At 40.2% G+C, this 17,982-nt stretch overlaps 1 protein-coding gene across 8 annotated transcripts in view; it reads left to right on the forward strand.

Annotated features, from left to right (window-relative positions):
• The window catches only part of SHANK2 (SH3 and multiple ankyrin repeat domains 2), a 368,375-nt gene that overhangs the window by 125,835 nt on the left and 224,558 nt on the right, over positions 1–17,982 (forward strand). For 5 of the 8 annotated variants that reach the window (XM_076343775.1, XM_076343769.1, XM_076343770.1 and 2 more), the window contains 2 exons: positions 9,850–10,159; positions 14,659–14,828. In XM_076343775.1, the coding sequence (XP_076199890.1) occupies positions 9,850–10,159; positions 14,659–14,828 (480 nt within the window). Of the gene's footprint in view, positions 1–6,292; positions 6,376–9,849; positions 10,160–14,658; positions 14,829–17,982 lie in introns of those variants that run through there. The other 3 variants (XM_076343773.1, XM_076343776.1, XM_076343774.1) reach the window with 1 other exon arrangement.

Genomic DNA, 17,982 nt, shown 5'->3' on the forward strand with positions numbered 1-17,982 from the left:
CTATCTTATTGTTGGAGGTAAAAGAATGCAGCTTCAGGGGTTCACACTTGAATGCTTTCGGTTCAAGCTGATAGTCTGCACTAAATAGATCTTTCTGTCCAGATACCGTATAAGTTGTTAATCTCTTGGTTCAACGACACTTCTAAGTAGCTGGTTACTAATAGTCTGCTGCTGTATAAAGATGGACAATTCTGCACGAGTTCTACTTGCTGATGAAAAGAGACCATGAAATCAGCCCAGTCCATGTTTAAAGAAATGCCATCAAAAAGTAATCAAATCAATTAAAGTAGTTTCTTGTTTTATCTACTGCAAATCACCCATTGCCTTTTTTGAAAGGATTCACAAAACCTATTTACTTTTTAAAAGATTTTCTTTTTCCTTGGCCATGCTACAGTGGAAAGGTCTTCACAAACAGCAGAAAAAACGATTTGTTATCTGGGTGCACAAGTGTATCGAAGATAGATACAAATATTTATTGTAATTATTTGTACTATTCAGAGTCAGGTTTGATGTTACTTTCAACCCAAACATGCATAATAGAAATGAGGGGCTATGGGTGCTCCGGGAGTATAAAACCTTGAGAAACCCTTGTCAGAGCTGGCCTTCCCATTCCCCACCTCTGGCTGAGGGAGAATACTCTGCAGAAACAGAACTACATAAAATACAGGTTTTTATTGGGATGAGTTGCTTTTTCTTTATTGCAGTATACCTGTTAGAATGAAAGTGAGCCATACATATTTTATTCAAATAGGCTGCTTTCTTCGACATTGCTGATAGATTTCAATCGTGTTTTAAAATTCTTCTTCAGCTATTGTAGCTTTCTCTCATTGCATTTTCTCTTCTCTCTCTTCAAGCTGCTACTTGCAAGACATCTCCCTCATTATTGGCCATTGTTTCCTCCCCACTTCCAGCCTTTCACACCAAATCGGAGGGGTTCATTTTCCCACCTTTTAACCTTCCATTGTTCCGCTTTTATCTGCACCCCTGACCCAGATTCCTCATGCAATTGCAGGCTACAAAGCAGCCTCTCATCCTTGGGGACGGAGGTTTTATTTCGGTTCTCAGGTAAATTCTGATCTGTGTATCTGTATCGCTGCAGTCAGAGCTTCAGATATTTGCAGATATTGCCACATTGAGCCTGGTAAATTTTTTTTAAGAAAGGGTAAGCGCATGGTATTCAAGCTCTTTTGGACCATAATTTCTAAACCTATTATCTTCTAACCTATCAAAGAGATTTCAGACATTTGTTCTGACACACAACAAGTTTTAAGCAATACTTAGCAATTTTTAAATGTGATCTAAATAGGAGATTCTCTGTATCTTCTTGATGTTGTGTAAGCATCTGAAAGTAGAGCCTTAAGGTGAGCATGTCTCCCTTCTGCAGAAGCATGCAGCTCTTTGAATGTTATTCTTGCAGTACTGCTGTAATCTTAGTGAAGGCTTATTGGTAATCATGTGAGTATGGTACGAAAGAGGGATTGATTTTTCATTTCCCACGATTTTAAGCATGTGTGGCAACTGTATATTCATCAACTTTTAAATTCCTTTGAAATGTACCCGCGAACACATACACCTCACGTGCTTAGTTATTAAAATACTTCTAATAACAGGAATTACGTAAAGTGTTTTCTGCAGAACTGGAGAGCCCAGCAGTGGCCAGCTCACCACACGAAGAATTGCCTCTAATGAAGCCTTCCAACTCCTTGTTGTTTTTTAAGCAAGTTCTGTGAATGGGCTAGGTTCCTCGTGAGAGCAGAGTGAGACTGGCCCTTGTCACATAGAGCAAAGTTTGGGGACGGCAACGTAGCAGAAATGCCCGGTGACGGAAGGGATGTCTGACACATGGCTATGGAACTTGCACTGCTATTTTTTGTTTTTCTTTCTAATTGATAACTCTTGCCATCTGTTCCTGAGCCATCCCTCTGCTGTCCTTTCCTACACACAGTCTCCTGCCCCCATCCTACCCTTCCAACTTGGACTGACTGCCTGAAGGCGACTACCAGGAGCTGACTGATACCAATAGTAGCTGGGTGGCAAGAAGATGCTAACAGTGATGTGGCAAGAGAGATACTAACGCTAGGTCAGCTAAGGCTGGGCTCTTCGAGCACCATTTGACTGGGCTCAGATGCTTCTCTCTCAGTGCTGGTTTAACTACAGTTTTCTGAGCAAACTCCCCAGATTTTTTTTTCATTAAAAAAAAACCCCAAAACAAACCCTTTGCTTTATACAATAGGTTTAGTTGTTCCCCTGAGGTGGATTCCTTCCGAATCTGTCACCACTGCCTGTGTTCCTGACCACCTTGTGGCTTTCTGGAATAAGAAAGTAATCGAGAAGCACTGTACCAGCCTAGGGTTGGTTTGGGTTTTTTTCAGGAGTCTTTTTGTACTTTACAGTCTATATTTGAATCTGTCTTTTCTTGTCTAACTCTCCATTTGGTGGCTTAGCATACGGGAAGCCTATTTTATAGTGGAGAGAAATGCATTTATACATGCTAAGAACTGTATTTTTAACAAAAACCTGGATGTGTATACAAGTTAAAGGGATTTTTCTGGCAAGAACTCCAAAATGGACAAAATTGAAAAAAGAATAAAGCATGGCAATCGTAACTGTGTTCTACCATTATCTGAGATGCCCTTGCTCTTAGAGACGTGTTGGTGGGACGATTAAATAAGAGCATAGGTTTGGTCAGATAATTTTTTGCTTTTTCTAAAGGCATTTAAGTGCCTAAAAATAGATCCTTCAGAGTATGTCAGTCAGTCACTGGTTTTCCATAGATTTCTAATGGGAGCTGTGGACTGAAATACCTATGAAATTTGGGAGCCTGACATTACAAATGTACAAAAAAATGCTCCTCAAAATGAACTTAAGAGCCCATGTTTTGATTTCTGCTGAAGGTGGCCTTTTCTTCTCAGACACATCCCCATGCAGAGCTCGCACACATTTTCCTGAGCACCTACAGAAGCAGTAGGGAAATCAGGGCTTACCTCACCTCTGTTTGTAAGGTTCTTCATGATTTTTAGATTATGGATGCTAATGGCTTTTGGGTTGTGTGCTAGCATAGTCAAATTATTAGGTTTTTGTCCTGAGCTAATAATACCAAGACTACCATTGTGAGTCAGAAAATCTTTCAGGAAAAGGTGGAAGCTGCTGGAATATTTTCTTTTTTAACTTCCCAACACCACAGATTTTAGGACTTCAGTTAAAATAAACAAATTCTAATAAGCTATTAGTGAAAATTAGAAAAAATCAAAAACTGCAGCTGCAAATAGTTCACTGACTTCCTTGATTGTCATATTTTCCAAATGTACAATAGTGTTTATTGCAGTAGGCTCTGCCATGTGGGAAGAAATTACATTTTCTGCGTTGGGGAAAAGACAGACAGTTAAATGGAATAAAATGATCACTCATCAGGTGGTATATCTGATGGTGTAGATCGGAAGGAGTTCCCACAATTTCCATGAAACTCAATAATTTCAAGTGACTGTAATATTTTTTATGTTTTTATGATGCTGATTAGAAACCTCTAGATGATGAAATGCTACAGCTCCGGCAAGAATCTAATAAAAATACCCCCTGGGATCGATTTTGATTGACTACAGTTGCCTGTCTGTTTTTATTTTACTGTATGTGAACAGACATGAGTGAGCACAGTTGAGTTAACCCTTTCCTCGCCTAACTGCTGTGATTAGGTTATGATTACTTAGGCTACGATTACTTTGAAACGCTGACACCCCCATAAAGGAAGAGGCAGTTTGAGGGTTCGACTCCCAGGTTTCTACACCAGTGTCACCTTCTCAGTAAAACGCCCAGGACGTTCTGCTTAGAGAAACACGAGCAACGCTGAGATCCCATCCCTTTGCGGGTAGTTAATGCTTATAGCCTGTCCGTAATGTTCTGTGACTGGTGTTCTGGTTATTCAAGCGCAGAACTGAGCAGAGGGAGGCGGTGGTTGTCTTCTTTTCCTGTGGGCATGACAGGTAATTCTCCTCTTGAAGTACGCGGGGATCAAGCTATGCTCTGTATCGTCAGTAAAGTATATTGCCCTACGCTGTGTAAAATGAAGATGCACCCCCTAGGAAACCTGTGCCCCCAGGCATTACGGCAATGCCTGGAGTTAAGGAGACACTGCGCAGCGGCACAGCCCTTACGTTACCACGTGGTTGCTAAAAGTAAGGATCACCAGCAAGCGCTCGCCTCACTTTTACCAAGGACTATCTCAGCCCCATCAGTAAGCAAAAATTAAGATTTCGGTCTCTTTCTTGAGCATTTCAGGAACTACCACCAGAAAACTCGCTTCTGCCGGTCTCCATTTGGCTATCGAAACAGGAGTGCTACCAGATACTGAGGTTTCCATGCAGAATTCACAAGCCCTCGCATACTGTTGGCTACGTTTAGTTAGAAAGCACTACAGAAATGTAAAATATTATTAATAATTATAGCTCCTTTGTCATTTGTAGCTCCAAATATAATCAAGGAGTTTGAATGAAGATATTAGAAAAAGTAACGCATGGAAGCTTATAATTCAAATTAGTGGCACGGTTGTTCTGGCATAGCAGTTCTCGTTCTGGAAACAATATTGGTTCTTCTGGGGACCTGATTAATGCACATATGTATAAGTTAGCGAATAACAGTTCAAAGTTATCCTTTAGAAAGCTTTGCATCTTTCCAAAGTTAAGAAGAAAATTCTTCCTGTCAGATAAAGACGTTTAATGATGTACATGTGCTGTGTGGGACATTTGCGCTGGTAAGATTTCCACCTGCGAAGAATAGTTGCTTTTAAAAATAAATTCAACCAAAGCGTAAAATTCTATTAATTTAGAGAAAAATTCCTTTCTTTATAAATTAATAACTATGTAAACACTGTAATGTTAAATTAAGTTTAAACTATTCAATTTATTTATGCTTACTAATTCTTTTCAGTGTTATGTTAAATAGGAGATCATTATGCATACAGAGGTTAAATCCATTTAAGTCATTTATGTTCTGTCTTTCTTGAAGCAGTTTTCTCAGTGAGAAAAAGACCTAATTTTCAAAATAGATGCATTAGCGATCAGCAGAGATGTCTGAAATGGAATAAATATTTATTAACTGTTATATAGTTTGTACTATTTGACCACAATTTCTTAATGTAGGTTACTCTGCTTTTTTTAAACAGTGACTTTCCTATTCTTTGGAATCTTTATATCTTACAGTTAACTAGTTACGCTTAAAATTTTTGTGGTTGTTAGCACCTCCCCCCTGCTTCCTATCTGCCTGTTTCAGTTATTTGCTCTTCCTCTGGGAGCATGTTTGCACTGGCTGGCATAGCTATCTATAGAATTTTTTTTCAGAACTAGTACTTTAAAAACTGCAATGGCTACATCATTTATTTTCTGGCATCTGCACTGAATTTAGCGAAACGGCTTGGTCAATTTTTCATATTTTTACCCTGTGCGAACAGAAATTCTGTTTTATTCCAGTGCAATGGAAGGGGAGTGGAAAATAATTGTGCTTGTATCTCATCTGTTTCAGACTGGAATATAGGCCATGTTAAGATACTCTGTTTAGTGGCAGTTTTGCCTCCGTTCTTAACGTAGTCATTGTGTGAAGCTTGGTGCGATTGGTACTTTTCCCCAAATCGGCTCTTTGGATTATTGCAGTAAGCAAGCAAATAAATAGCAAAAAGCAAATAAACAAATAGCAAAAAGCAACTAAATAACACAAAGCCTCTGCGCACTGAGAGTCAGCTGTGCAAGTTTAAAAGCTAAATGCACTTCTACAGCAGCTCTCATCTCCATCAAGGTTTTCCTTTCCCCAGTTGCAGCCTGCGGAGCGCTGCTGCGAAGTACCTTTTCACGCCTCGCTCCCCCCCTGCCCTTTGCAAATGTGATTTTTTGGCCCCCTCGGAGCTCGGGCCGCCTGCACCTCCCTCAGCCCCGCGTTCGCTCCCGCACAAATGCAGCCAGCGCTCGCGGAAGCAAGAGTATCGTCTGCAAGGCTGTGGCGGTGGAGTTCACATGACTAATGCTGTGAAAGATAGCAAGATTTCTTTTTTTTTTTTTTTTTTTTTTTTTTTTTTTTTTTTTGAGCAGCTCCAGTCTATGCACAGTTGGCTCCCAGCTGACAGACAGAATGTGGGGTGGGCTTTGTCACCAGAACGCTGGGTACTGCATGCCCAGCTATGCTCGCAATTACACAGTGCCCAGAAACCTGCTGCTTATGTCAGGGTGCAGGCAGCCTGAACACATAGCAATTGGGTAGCTTTATTTTTTTTATTTTATTTTATTTTATTTTTTTGCCTCTTTCTTCCCAGCAAAGGTTATATAATGAGGGGATTGCTGCTAAAGTAAAAAGGGAAAATGAAGTCTTTGTTAAATGCCTTCACAAAGAAAGAAGGTAAGCAATGAAAGCAGAACACTTTGATGTTTCAGACCGGTTTTCTTGTGTACATTTGATATGATCGGCTTAGTGACTCTATAATTAATCAATTCCTGCAGTTTCTTTTTCAAAATTATTTTGTGTTAGACAGTCCATTTAGGCAACTGATTTTTAAGGCTGGATGTGACTTTATTCATTTTAGGTGTTTCTCTGAAGAGTCAAGTAGTTATAAAAATGTTTTTGTTCCCTAAGAAATGCATTTGAAGACACGTAAGGAATTTCCTAGGTGAATTTTGTCAGTGAATGGTGCTGAATTGCCCCTTCAGCTGTATGAAATGCCAGGAATAGAATTCTGAGAGCTGGAGGAAGGATTAAACGGTACTTTCAGGTACGCTTTTAGGGATGATAATTTTAAACTTTAGGGGCATGAAATTAGTTCAGACATTTTCATGTCATTTTATATCAAGTGTTTTTCCCAAACAAGTTTTGCAGCAGTTATTCTTACAGTTCTGAAGATGGTGAAATATTAGGGAGAAACAGTGTCCAGCAGGGGTTAAAGCGTGGACATTGGCATTTCATCATTTTGTGTTGTAGTTATTTTTTTATTGTGAAAATAATATAAATAATGCCTATAAGAAGCAGCTAAAAAAATATCCACCCACTTACAGTTTGCAGATTGCTGGGGAAAAGAAACAGTTGGGTGGAATGTTAATCACTTTAGGCACGGAAATGCTTATTTTTAACTCTTTCTATAAAAGATTTGTGTTAGACACACGTCAATTGGTGTAATTAGTTGTCCCCTTTCCTGTTTATTTTCTGTAGTAAAGGCTAATTTTGCTTGTAGTTCTCTGCTTAAGAATAGAACATTAATAGCAAAGCAAAAGCTGACTCCTAAATGGTCGTGTAAAATCCTTCTAAGGTATGTAAGGGAAAAAGAAGTCATTTAATCTGGCACCTGGAGAGTGTGTATACCCTGTTTTTCAGTAGGAATGAATGTGCCAGTTTTGTTTTTTCTAAAATCTGTCGGTATAAACGTGCTCAGCAATTCTCCGTCCGTCTTGTCGCCGTGCCTGAGCACCGTGCCCCTCGTGCTCCCTCCCACTCCCGCCAGAAGATATCCCACCAACCTCTCAGAAGTTACAGTAAACATCCCCAAAATGTTGGCAAAATTTAGTTTTATCAGTCTGTGGCTGGAAGGCTCGGCAGTCTGCTTGGAGTGTTTAAGTTCATGAAAAATTAATATCTAAGGGTCAGATCCAATTTTTACTGAGGTCCAAGACATACTTTGGTGACCCCAAGGGAACAGCATGCGACCTTCAGGTAGCAAACCTGTATGTGCAAAACATTCCCTATACTCAGTTTTGTGTGCTTTGTCCTTTCCTGAAATTATTACAGTAGCTATTCTGCTTTATTGTACCTGGGAAAGATCCCTGCCTTCAATGAAATAATTCCTAGAGCCGTATGCCGAATGTCAGAAATACAGGAATGCACAAACGGCACGTCTATGTCAAATACATCGGTCTGGAGGATCTGTAGATGTCAATTTTGGAAACAAGTGCTGTGAGTTTTCTTTGAGTTAGTACTAACCGGGGCTTTCACCGTGACATTTGAAGCACCAAGGTGCTTTCAGTGACATACTCTGCTGCTTTGAAATCTTAAAAAAATATGAAATATGAAAAATTTGGAATAGTCTGAAAATTAGCCAGAGTTTCTGCCAGTTTCTAGCGTAAATATTGGACTTCCATGCTTTATCCCCTTTAACAGCTTTTAAAGACTGCTTCCCTTATTTCAGCCTTGTTTCAAATGAAATATTATGGAAATGAATTTAAAGCCCTTGCTCTCTCTGCACACTCTTCTCTTGTTTGTTCCGATGTTGTTGAGCTATTTACCAGAGAAAGTTTCAGCTCGTGGGAAATACGAAGGATGTTATTTTAAAATATTCAGTTAATCTTAAACTGATTCTGGTGAAAATTATATAAGCCATTCTTTTACTTGCAGTTCCATCTTTATTTTATGTTACAAATATGCTTTCAGTTTTGCTCTGAAACCTTAAATTTTGCTGTGTTCTCTCAATTAAAGGCTGTATTTCAAGGCAGGACAGATTGATTCCTATGTATATTCATATTTATATGAATTCATTTACTTGCACAGTATGACAGACATTCTTATTCTGGTTTTTGTGTGTTTTTGAAGGGTATTGAGTGCGTAGACATTTCTGGCACTTTATAAATGGCACTTACTGGCACTTTAGACATGTAGGATGATATTTTGTGGGGCTTCTTTCCCAATTGAAATATGATTTTTTTGAAAATTACAACAGCTCAATAAAGTCCTCAGAATAATGCCTGCCTGCCTTTTGTTAGTTATACTACTGCGACTTTTCAGATGTAAATATGTGCACTTTGGATCAAATCCTGCGACTCCATGAGTTCCACTGAATAAATTAATGAGAGTAGTCGCATGAATGGGGACCGAGGCAAGCATGAGTTCTCAGGGTCAGATCCTTTAGTACCTTATAAGATGGGTGGGAAATGCCATCGCATCTAGTGATAGCTGGGTGCCTTTTATTAGGAAATTTGCCTTTTAAGTTGCACTTGGAACTAACTGACCCACTACAGTGAGAAAAGGAGATCTGGAAAATCTAGTGTCTGCTGGTACAAATTCTCGTATGACTGCAGCACTGTACCAATAACACTGATGAAAGGATGGGCCCTCTGGTTTGTGTTCGATTTTTATTGCCCTTGCTTTTGTTTTCTGTTATGGCTATTTCATTAAGTAGTATATTGCAGCCTTTGGATACAGTCATGTTCTCTCTGGGACACGGCACGTGACGAAGTGAGTGTATTACCCTCGGGTAATATGTTCTATATACAATAGTAATAGATGTGGTAGAAATGCCTAGATTAGAAAGAGAGGAATACCTGGGGATTATAGCAATGTAATAGAGTTCTGCCAGGAGAAAAGTCTATGTCCTCAATTTTTAACCTGGAAGACGGGGATAAGGTGACTGTTAACGCTACAGACTTCGGGTTAGGCTTGAACTGGCAATGGAGCAAAATTCTCCCAGTGTGGGTGCCAATGGGAGAAGGAAGTTAGATCATACATCAAAAATTCTGCTGATCAGCCCTGTTCTGTAGCTTTCTGATTGAATGTGACAACGTAGCACGAATATGAACTTTCCGAGACTCAAACTTGGCAATAATGAGGTGTTTCCCGTTTCCTAGGCCATAGTTCAGACTGTTCAGCAGACTCATGCTGCTGGTGTTGCCTAACTATTTATTAAAGCCAGTAAACAGGTTAACGTTGCCCAGTTGTTTTTGGTTTTAATGATGTTTTAAAGATAATTAATTCTATTAGCTATGCAGGCAAGGTAGAGTTTCTGTCTCCGCAGAAGAAACAATGCCATATGTTGCTAAATCTTTTTATGGGGTGGTAAACACATATGAGTGGTGAAATCATCTGAGATTACCCTGGATGTCTTTCTTTACACAGTGCCCTTTAGAGAGGCTCCCACCTATTCAAACAGAAGGCGGAGACCTCCAAGCACCTTAGCAGCACCTCGGATCTTGCTTCGTTCCAACAGCGACAACAATCTGAACATCAACAACCTCCCTGAGTGGTCAGCCTCCTCCTCTGCTTCTTCACACCGCAGCCTTTCACCTCATCTACTTCAACAGATGCAGAATAATCCTAATGGAACTGTAAAAACTGTGGGGAGTTACACTCCGTCCTCCCGGAGCCGGTCGCCATCCCTAAACAGGCTGGGAGAGGATGCCAAACGGCAGCAGCACAGGCACATCAGGTGACTTTTTGACTATTTGCACAGCGTGAGATATCCCTAACGTCATCATGCTGGACTGCCATGTTCTTTTACGTTATTTATGTGCCCATTTTGCACTCTCTATAATATATAAGTAATAAAACCTCAGCACAGTGGAACATGTCCAAGTGTGAATATTTTAATTGGAAGCTCCAGTCAAAGCCAGCTGTTTCCTCACAGAGCTCCAGCAGCCAGGCAGACTTTAAAGTTCAGCAAAGCTCAGCAGTGACTTATCACTGAGTTTGCACCTCCAAATCAAGGTGCTAGTTCTCAAGATCTTTTAATAGTTGAAATAATGATTATATTTAACAGCAAAGTAAAATGTTTCTGAGATACTTGGTCCCTCCATGAAACTATTGGTCATGCCTGGAACCTGTGTTGGAGCTGCTCATGGGTGGTGAAGCAGAGACTGTTTAAGTCCTCCCTTCTGTAGATGTGTGGTGAACCAAAGAGGAAAATAGAGGGAATAACTGGGGGGAATAAGTGGGGCTGTGTAGGAGGCTGGCCGAGAGCAAAGGGGGCTTCTTGAGATGGTGGTGATTGATGTCAGGGGCTTCTTTCATGATTATCCTTGCTGCAGGGTTTTGCATTCCCTATGACTTTGCTGCTCTTCCTTTCCTCTTGAATTACAAATGTGATTTAGCAGGCACTCTCTGCAAATATCCTGCAGCTTTGTCCCACTGGAGAGCAAATCCTGACTAATTAGTGTGATGTAGGTATTGTAAGTAATACAATAAAACAGAGGATTGTGTCTGAGTTTTGATCACAAAAGGGGGCTCCAGCTTTGTGAAGCCACTGCCCTTTGAACAGGCAATTACAGCTTCACTTTGAGGAGGACTCGGGAACTGCATCTGTCAAGTGTGCAAGCGATGGAGCTGCACCAGGACGGGGGGTTCAAGCGCAGGGCTGCAAAAATGAAGGGAGGCAGAGCTGAGTACTGATGGAGAGAATTAGAGCTTAAATGTTTTGACAAAAACACATTTAATTCAATGGTCATTTAAAATATCAGGCTTTGTCTGTCCTGTTTCCTAGTATCAAAAAACATCCGCTGTTCAGAGTAGAAAAGGACATGAGTATTGTTAAGAAAGGCAGCTGTTGGTTTCTCTCTGTCATTTGTAGGTGTGATGGATCTTTACTTGAGTTTTCAAGTCAGTAAACCAGAACGTCGTGTAGTTGAAGCTGTCACCTGTTACCTTGCACAGTCGTCTTCTCTCCTTGGCTGTAGGCACCCAAACTGACAAGCGCTATTTGTGATAGTAACAATACTGCCGGAGGGTGGAAATATGGTGCGTTGTAAAAAAAAGAGTCGTCTGAAATGTAAGAATCACTGGAAGGAACAGGACGCAAATTTCTTATGCCAGGGGTTTCATGCAGTAGAGCAAACTCATCTTACCTTGTTGTATGTTACAGTAACGGCAAAAACTCGTTTGGTTATAATTCGGGTGACACTTCCTCACAGAGACCTGTATCAGCTTAAAAACAGGTTGTAATGAGGCTTCGCTTAAGGGAGGAGGTGCTTTTCAGAGAATGAGTGCCCTTGTACTCCACTGGATGCGGCTGATGCCACCAGAGTGGGTGGTTTTACCTTAGAGTCAATGATTATTTTGGCTGGGAGGGATAAAAAGTGCCTTTTCATCAATATTTCTGGGATAACGCACTTCCAAATTCTTGAAGTATCAACAATCCTTTGAGGCAGGGGAAGAATTAAAAATTTTTTTTGAATAAGCAAACATTTATTTGCTTTGACTTTATTCAGCCACTTTCCTCTTCCCTTTCTGAAAGCACGTGATTTTGAAAACTAGCACAAATGATAGTGGAAACCAATTTAATGCCTGAAATTTTGTGGAAATAAAATTTTGGTCTTTCTCTTAGTGCATCAGTATCACAGCTACTTAAACTGCTACCCAGCTGCAGAGTTTCATATGTACCATCAAGACTTGTTTCAGAGATGTCCAGAGCACGTGCAAGTACTGAGAAGAGAGCTGGAGGCTCTCTAAATTTAAAGACAACTGAAAGGATTTTATATATAATTTGTCCTGCAAGCAATGCCTTTTCTTGCCACAGGCCCGTTTTGCAGTCATGAATGGCACCTTACGTGACACTTCCTCGCAGATTTTGTTTAACTGTATGGCCACCTACTTACTGTCAGCTAAATGTGGGAATTGTTGCTGTCTCTGCTTATTATTTGCAAATAATACATTCGCCATGACGCTGTTGTTCCCCTTAGATGAAAAAGACCTTTTTGATATAGCAGGAGATTGAATTCTGGAGCAGAAGCAGCCAGAAGGGATAGGTTAATTAATGGAGAAGGTTCGAGTACGACAAAGGGTTAATGAGGTTTGTGGGGTTTGCATTGTGGAAAAGAGAGGGCTGGAAAGCGATGCTGGAAGGGGTGCATGTGATCTTTACAGCCTGTGTGGCTCAGGTGTTTATATTTTCACCAGGCTGCTGCTTTTCATACCAAACTGGTTTGGGGGAGGGAGCTGGGGGAGGCAGGGGAACTGGCACCCTTCCTGTGGAATTTGTCCCACAGTGATTAGTGAAAGGAAGCGCCAGCACAGCGTCGGTCAGGGCTGAGCCATCAAGGATGGCCACCTTCTTCTGGGCGAGAGGGAAACACGTCCGCACGTCTTCTGGAATCTCATCCTCCTCCTGCGCCTTCATGGCATGGGACTTGCTGGGCTGGGAGCCCAAGCCGGGGACAAGGCGGGGAGAGGAAAGATCTTTTTTTAAGAAGCCATCTATCCCATGTTGCAGCCCTGATTTCCACTAGTAAGCCTGTCTCATGAGAAATGATGCATTCAGTGCGAAGGTTAAGTGTTCCATTTCCCCCTCCTCTTTCGGTAAAGAGAGAGTGAATGAATCTTCTGTGATAGGAGTTAAAGAAGATGCTGGGACATAAAATTATGAATAGCTGCTACCTGGCTGCTACCAGACTAGGCTTAAAATAAAGCTTGATAGAAGTGGAAATTGGATGTGTAGCAACAGTCTATAGATCTGGATTTTTTTTTTTATGGTGATGACTGTTTCTTCGCTTATAAGGAAAAAGAAACGGAGCAAAAGAACTGAAACCCAGACATCATCTTTTTCTGTCTTCCTTTAAACAACTGCGAGAGTTGGCTGAGGTTTCTGATGCAAACTCCATCACAGACGTGCAGCCAGAGCTCACTTTTAAACACTGAAGTACGGCTTATCTTTATTAGCGCCTGTTCACAGTAATAGAAGAACGGAACAGCGAGGTGAAAGGGGGATGCTATTCCAAATGGTAAAGAAGTTACTGCAGGAAGTGTTCCTGATACGGAAGATCCACTGTGTTTGGCTTTTTACCAGACAACTTCTTCTTTCCCTATATTGAGAGCCTTATTGGCTCCTATTTTTGTAGGAGATTGGTTAAAAAAAAAGGGCGAAGAAACAGTAAACTCCAGCCCTCGTCTTTCATTTTGCTTATAGCAGTTTGAGATCTTTTCTTGCTCCTTACAAGAAAGTAAGCGAAATGTTACAATGCTAGGCCACCATTAAATCATTCTTCTTCCTTTGGTACTCTATCTTTTTCCTATAAATCTTTACGAATATTCTTCTTTCTCAATAATATTTTCTGTTTCTAGACTTTCTGTGCAAGACCTCAAGTTTTTATTTTTTTTTTTTTTTTTCAAAAGTTGAATAGTAGTGCATTGCAAGTTTGTTACGATATCTCCTATAGGTTTCCCCCCTCTTTAATATTTGCCTTTTTCTCACCTTACATTTTTGGCAGCTCACTCATTTTTCGGGAGGTTTAATAATGATCTTATGGATCGTTCACCGGCTTTCAATAATTTCTTCTTTATACACCACAAGTAGATTGTGAGTTGTTTGATGACCTGTGGCTTCTCTGGGCATACCACTCTGAAGTCACTGGGAGAGCTATTGATTGCCATCAATAAGAAATGATCTTCCGGAGAATACGTTAGCCATAAGAACCATGCTTTGTGCAGATCTAAAATTTAGCTCCAGGCCTTGGAGTGATGAAGTAACTTGATTTTTCAGTCCATTCAGTTAATAATTCAGTTGTCTTGATTGTTCAGGTAACGTTACAATAGTACAAAGATATCCATTCCCAACAATAACTGTAAATAGTGACGTTTTAAAGTCTTTCCGACAAATTGTGATGCTTGTAATGTATGATTTGCATATACATTTTAAACTTCATCAGGGTCTGTGAGTGTGCAAGTTTAACTCGCAGAAAAACTAAAAACTTCAGTGTTATGTGTTTTCTAGGCCATCATGGTCAGATGAATATTGATCATGTTTCATATTGAAAGATTTCAACCATTAAAAGCATGTATTTGGGATGAAAAATGTATATTTTTTCTGCAGGGTTAGATGCCTTACTGGAAGACAATTACGTTATTCACCGCTTAATTCAATCCTGCTAATGTGATGGTAAATGATTAACTTTACCCATTTTAAATAACGAGTTAATGTTTTTTAATTTCAATTTCCAGTGCCGTTTACAATCCTAGTGCCAACAAGGATACTCTGTCTGCCTTGGATTATCAGGGTCCAAAACGCAAGCTTTACAGTGCTGTACCTGGAAGACTATTTATTGTCGTAAAGCCATATCAACCTCAAGGAGAAGGGGAAATTCATCTGCACAAAGGAGACAGAGTCAAAGGTGAGTATGTAATTAATTTTGAATCGACGTTTTCTTCTGCTAGATGGAAATTTTATTTTAAAATTCTCTTCTATTTCAGGGAGGAAAAAATCTGTTCAGTAAAAGTGCTTTTATGCATTTGTTTCTTTACAGGGTATTTTGCTCCTAGTTCTATTTTGTAACCAATGCATATTCAGCTACCATTTTAACTGTAAGTGACTTCAAAGTACTACTAAAATTCAGAAATATGTGCAGTAATAGCAGCATTGTCTTTTACACAGAGCACGTAATTTGCTTCTGTAGTCATAATAGAAAGACAACTCCAGGGCTTTAAAAGGTTGTAAACATGTCAGCTATCTAAGCAGCTCAGGAAGGAAGCAGGGATAAGGTCAAGTCTGTTTCAAGCCCTTTCCTCAAGGAACAATTTATTGGTTAAGTGGAAGAAGTCCCCTCGTGAGACAGGATAAGTAGGTAGGTAGAACCTACTGTAAATATTTTGGGGAGTTTTGTGGTTTAATCTCAGCCGGCAGCTGAGCACCGCACAGCCGCTCACTCACTCTCCCCCCGCCCCGGTGGGATGGGGGAGAGAATCAGAAGAGTAGAAGTGAGAAAAATCGTGGGTTGAGATAAGAACAGTTTAATAATAGAAATAAAATAAAATAGTAATAATAATAATAATAATAATAATAAAAGAATATACAAAGCAAGTGATGCACGATGCAGTTGCTCACCACCTGCTGACCGATGCCCAGCCAGTTCCCGAGCAGCGGTCACCGCCCCCTGGCCAACCCCCCCCAATTTATGTACTGAGCATGACATCCCATGGTATGGAATGTCCCTTTGGCCAGTTGGGGTCAGCTGTCCCGGCCGTGTCCCCTCCCAGCTTCTTGTGCACCCCCAGCCTTCTCAGTCGGTAGAGTGTGGGAAGCTGAAAAGTCCTTGACTTAGTGTAAGCACTGCTCAGCAACAACTAAAACATCGGTGCGTTACCAACATTGTTCTCACCCTAAATCCAAAACACAGCACTGTACCAGCTGCTAGGAAGGAAATTAACTCTACCCCAGCCGAAACCAGGACAAGGAGGAAGTGTGGCAGTGCATGGATAATTTCTGTCCACTGGTGCACTTCCCAGCTAAGAATATGTTAAAATCAAGGCCAAACTTTGTGTTATTATTTTGAAGACAGTAAGTACATCCAGGTACGGCTGAGAAAGCGGACAATGTGGTTTAGAGGATTGACCTTCCTAAGGGTGCATTGTTACGCAGTTTCAGCTGTGGTTTTGCACATCCAGATTAACCTGGTCATGGAATAAAAAGACTTTCTGCTCAACCCATACAAACCAAATACCAGTTACGGAAATCAAATAAACGGGAATAAATTCAGTGTCCTAAATAAAAGTGTTAAGCAGCTGAAAACGTCCTTGCAACTGAAACTGCTTATCTTACAAAGGAAAACTTCAAATATCTCCTCCCTTGAGCCTGCAAACAGTAGTTGGAAAAAAATGGGGAGCCATTAGAAGGTATTTTTGTATTTTTATTTTTGGGTGTGGCTGATTCTGAGGTGTTTTTGGGTTTAATAATTTTCATTAAGCCTTCAGAAGGTGTAGGACAGAAATCTGAAGAATGCTGCACTTACAGATAAAACATATGCAAGATTCATTTTAAATGCAAGGATGAAGGAGGAAGGTTAAACTTAGGAGAGCTGGTGATGTCTATAGAACTGAAAGGATAATTTTGCATCCTGGGAGATTGTGCCCTGATCAGGTAGGAAGCAATGATTATGATCTAAAGAAAATAGTGCACAAGAACTTTTGGAAGAGCCCATATGAACACTTCATAAAACGTTGTAAAAGTTCTCAGTTAATGGAAGTTATCTCGGCTAGAGTAAAATTAATAGAGGGCAAGCAAAGCTCTGAGGTTATAGAATTTCTTCAGAATGCCAAATATCAAATAAAATTCAAGTCATGAAAAGCAGAAGTCATCTTCAAATTCAAACAAAATTGACAGAGCTTTGCATGGTTGGGGACCAGCTTTGCAAGCACCCAGTGTATGAGAATAAATGTAAGAGAAGTAACGCATAATACTACTTCATAAAAGCCTTCAAGTGTCAAAAGAATGGGTACAATCTAGAGAGGTAAAGCTACATTATGAGTAACTGTCACGCAAAAATGTAAAGCAAATTTAAAGCAAATGTGATCTTTTCATACCTTTACAAAAGAATACTGGTTCTTGGGTTAAAATGTGAAGGCCTGGGGTCTTCTGTATGGAGTATGGAGTTCTCACTGGAAGGGTGGAGAAACAAGACAGTTGAGAAAGATGCTTGCTGGTCAATTACAAGAAAATGAAAAAAAAGTCGCTTACAGTGGGAAAAAAAAGTTTAAAAAAAGCGAGACTTAAGCACATGCCAGAACTCTTTGCTTATTCGTAATCTCAGAAAATTTAACACCACCAGGAAGAATTGCCGGTACCTACAAAGGATGAAATTTTGGGGGTCGTGAGTGGTACTAAATAACTTTCTGAACTAGTGTGTCTACAGAGATCTAGGAGGTGCCAACAGATAAAGAATGAGTATGGTTGAGCACCATCATCTATTCTTAGGGGGACGTTGTATCCCTACACAATTGTGTTCTTGTTGGATTTAAAGATGTAGCGATATTTTTGTTTATGTAGAGGATGTAAGATCAACAGAGATTCTCGTCACCAGAATAAAACAGTAGAGACTCCAGGCAGTTCTGGAGAAAGACAAGACAGAAAATGTGTTCCCTGGCAAAAGAGGAGAAACAGTGCAACAGGTTGCTTGGGATGCTGCGTTTTGTAGGGGCGTTCGTTGTCTGGCTGCTTGTTTACATTAGAATTTGAGACTATTATATGCAAAAACATCCCAAGAAGAAGGGATTTAAATTTCATTGAAGAGTTTAATATTTTAAAGAAAATCGTTCCGGAGCCCTTGGTTCCAAGTAGTTATGACAGTAACTGGAAAACAATGCAACAAGAAATTAGTCCGCTTTCCAAATCTTCTTACAATAGTATGATCTAAACTTGAGACCAACGATTTTTGTGGGGGACACTCACCAACGAACGTCAAAATGCTGAAATAGAAAATGAGATCGTGTCTGGCCTGTGAGTTTTGCATCTTTATTTATAGGGAAAATCTATGTTTGCTGAAACTGACTATA

The sequence above is a fragment of the Aptenodytes patagonicus genome, chromosome 7 (assembly GCF_965638725.1).
Source record: "Aptenodytes patagonicus chromosome 7, bAptPat1.pri.cur, whole genome shotgun sequence".
In the NCBI taxonomy this organism is placed as follows: Eukaryota; Metazoa; Chordata; class Aves; order Sphenisciformes; family Spheniscidae; genus Aptenodytes; species Aptenodytes patagonicus.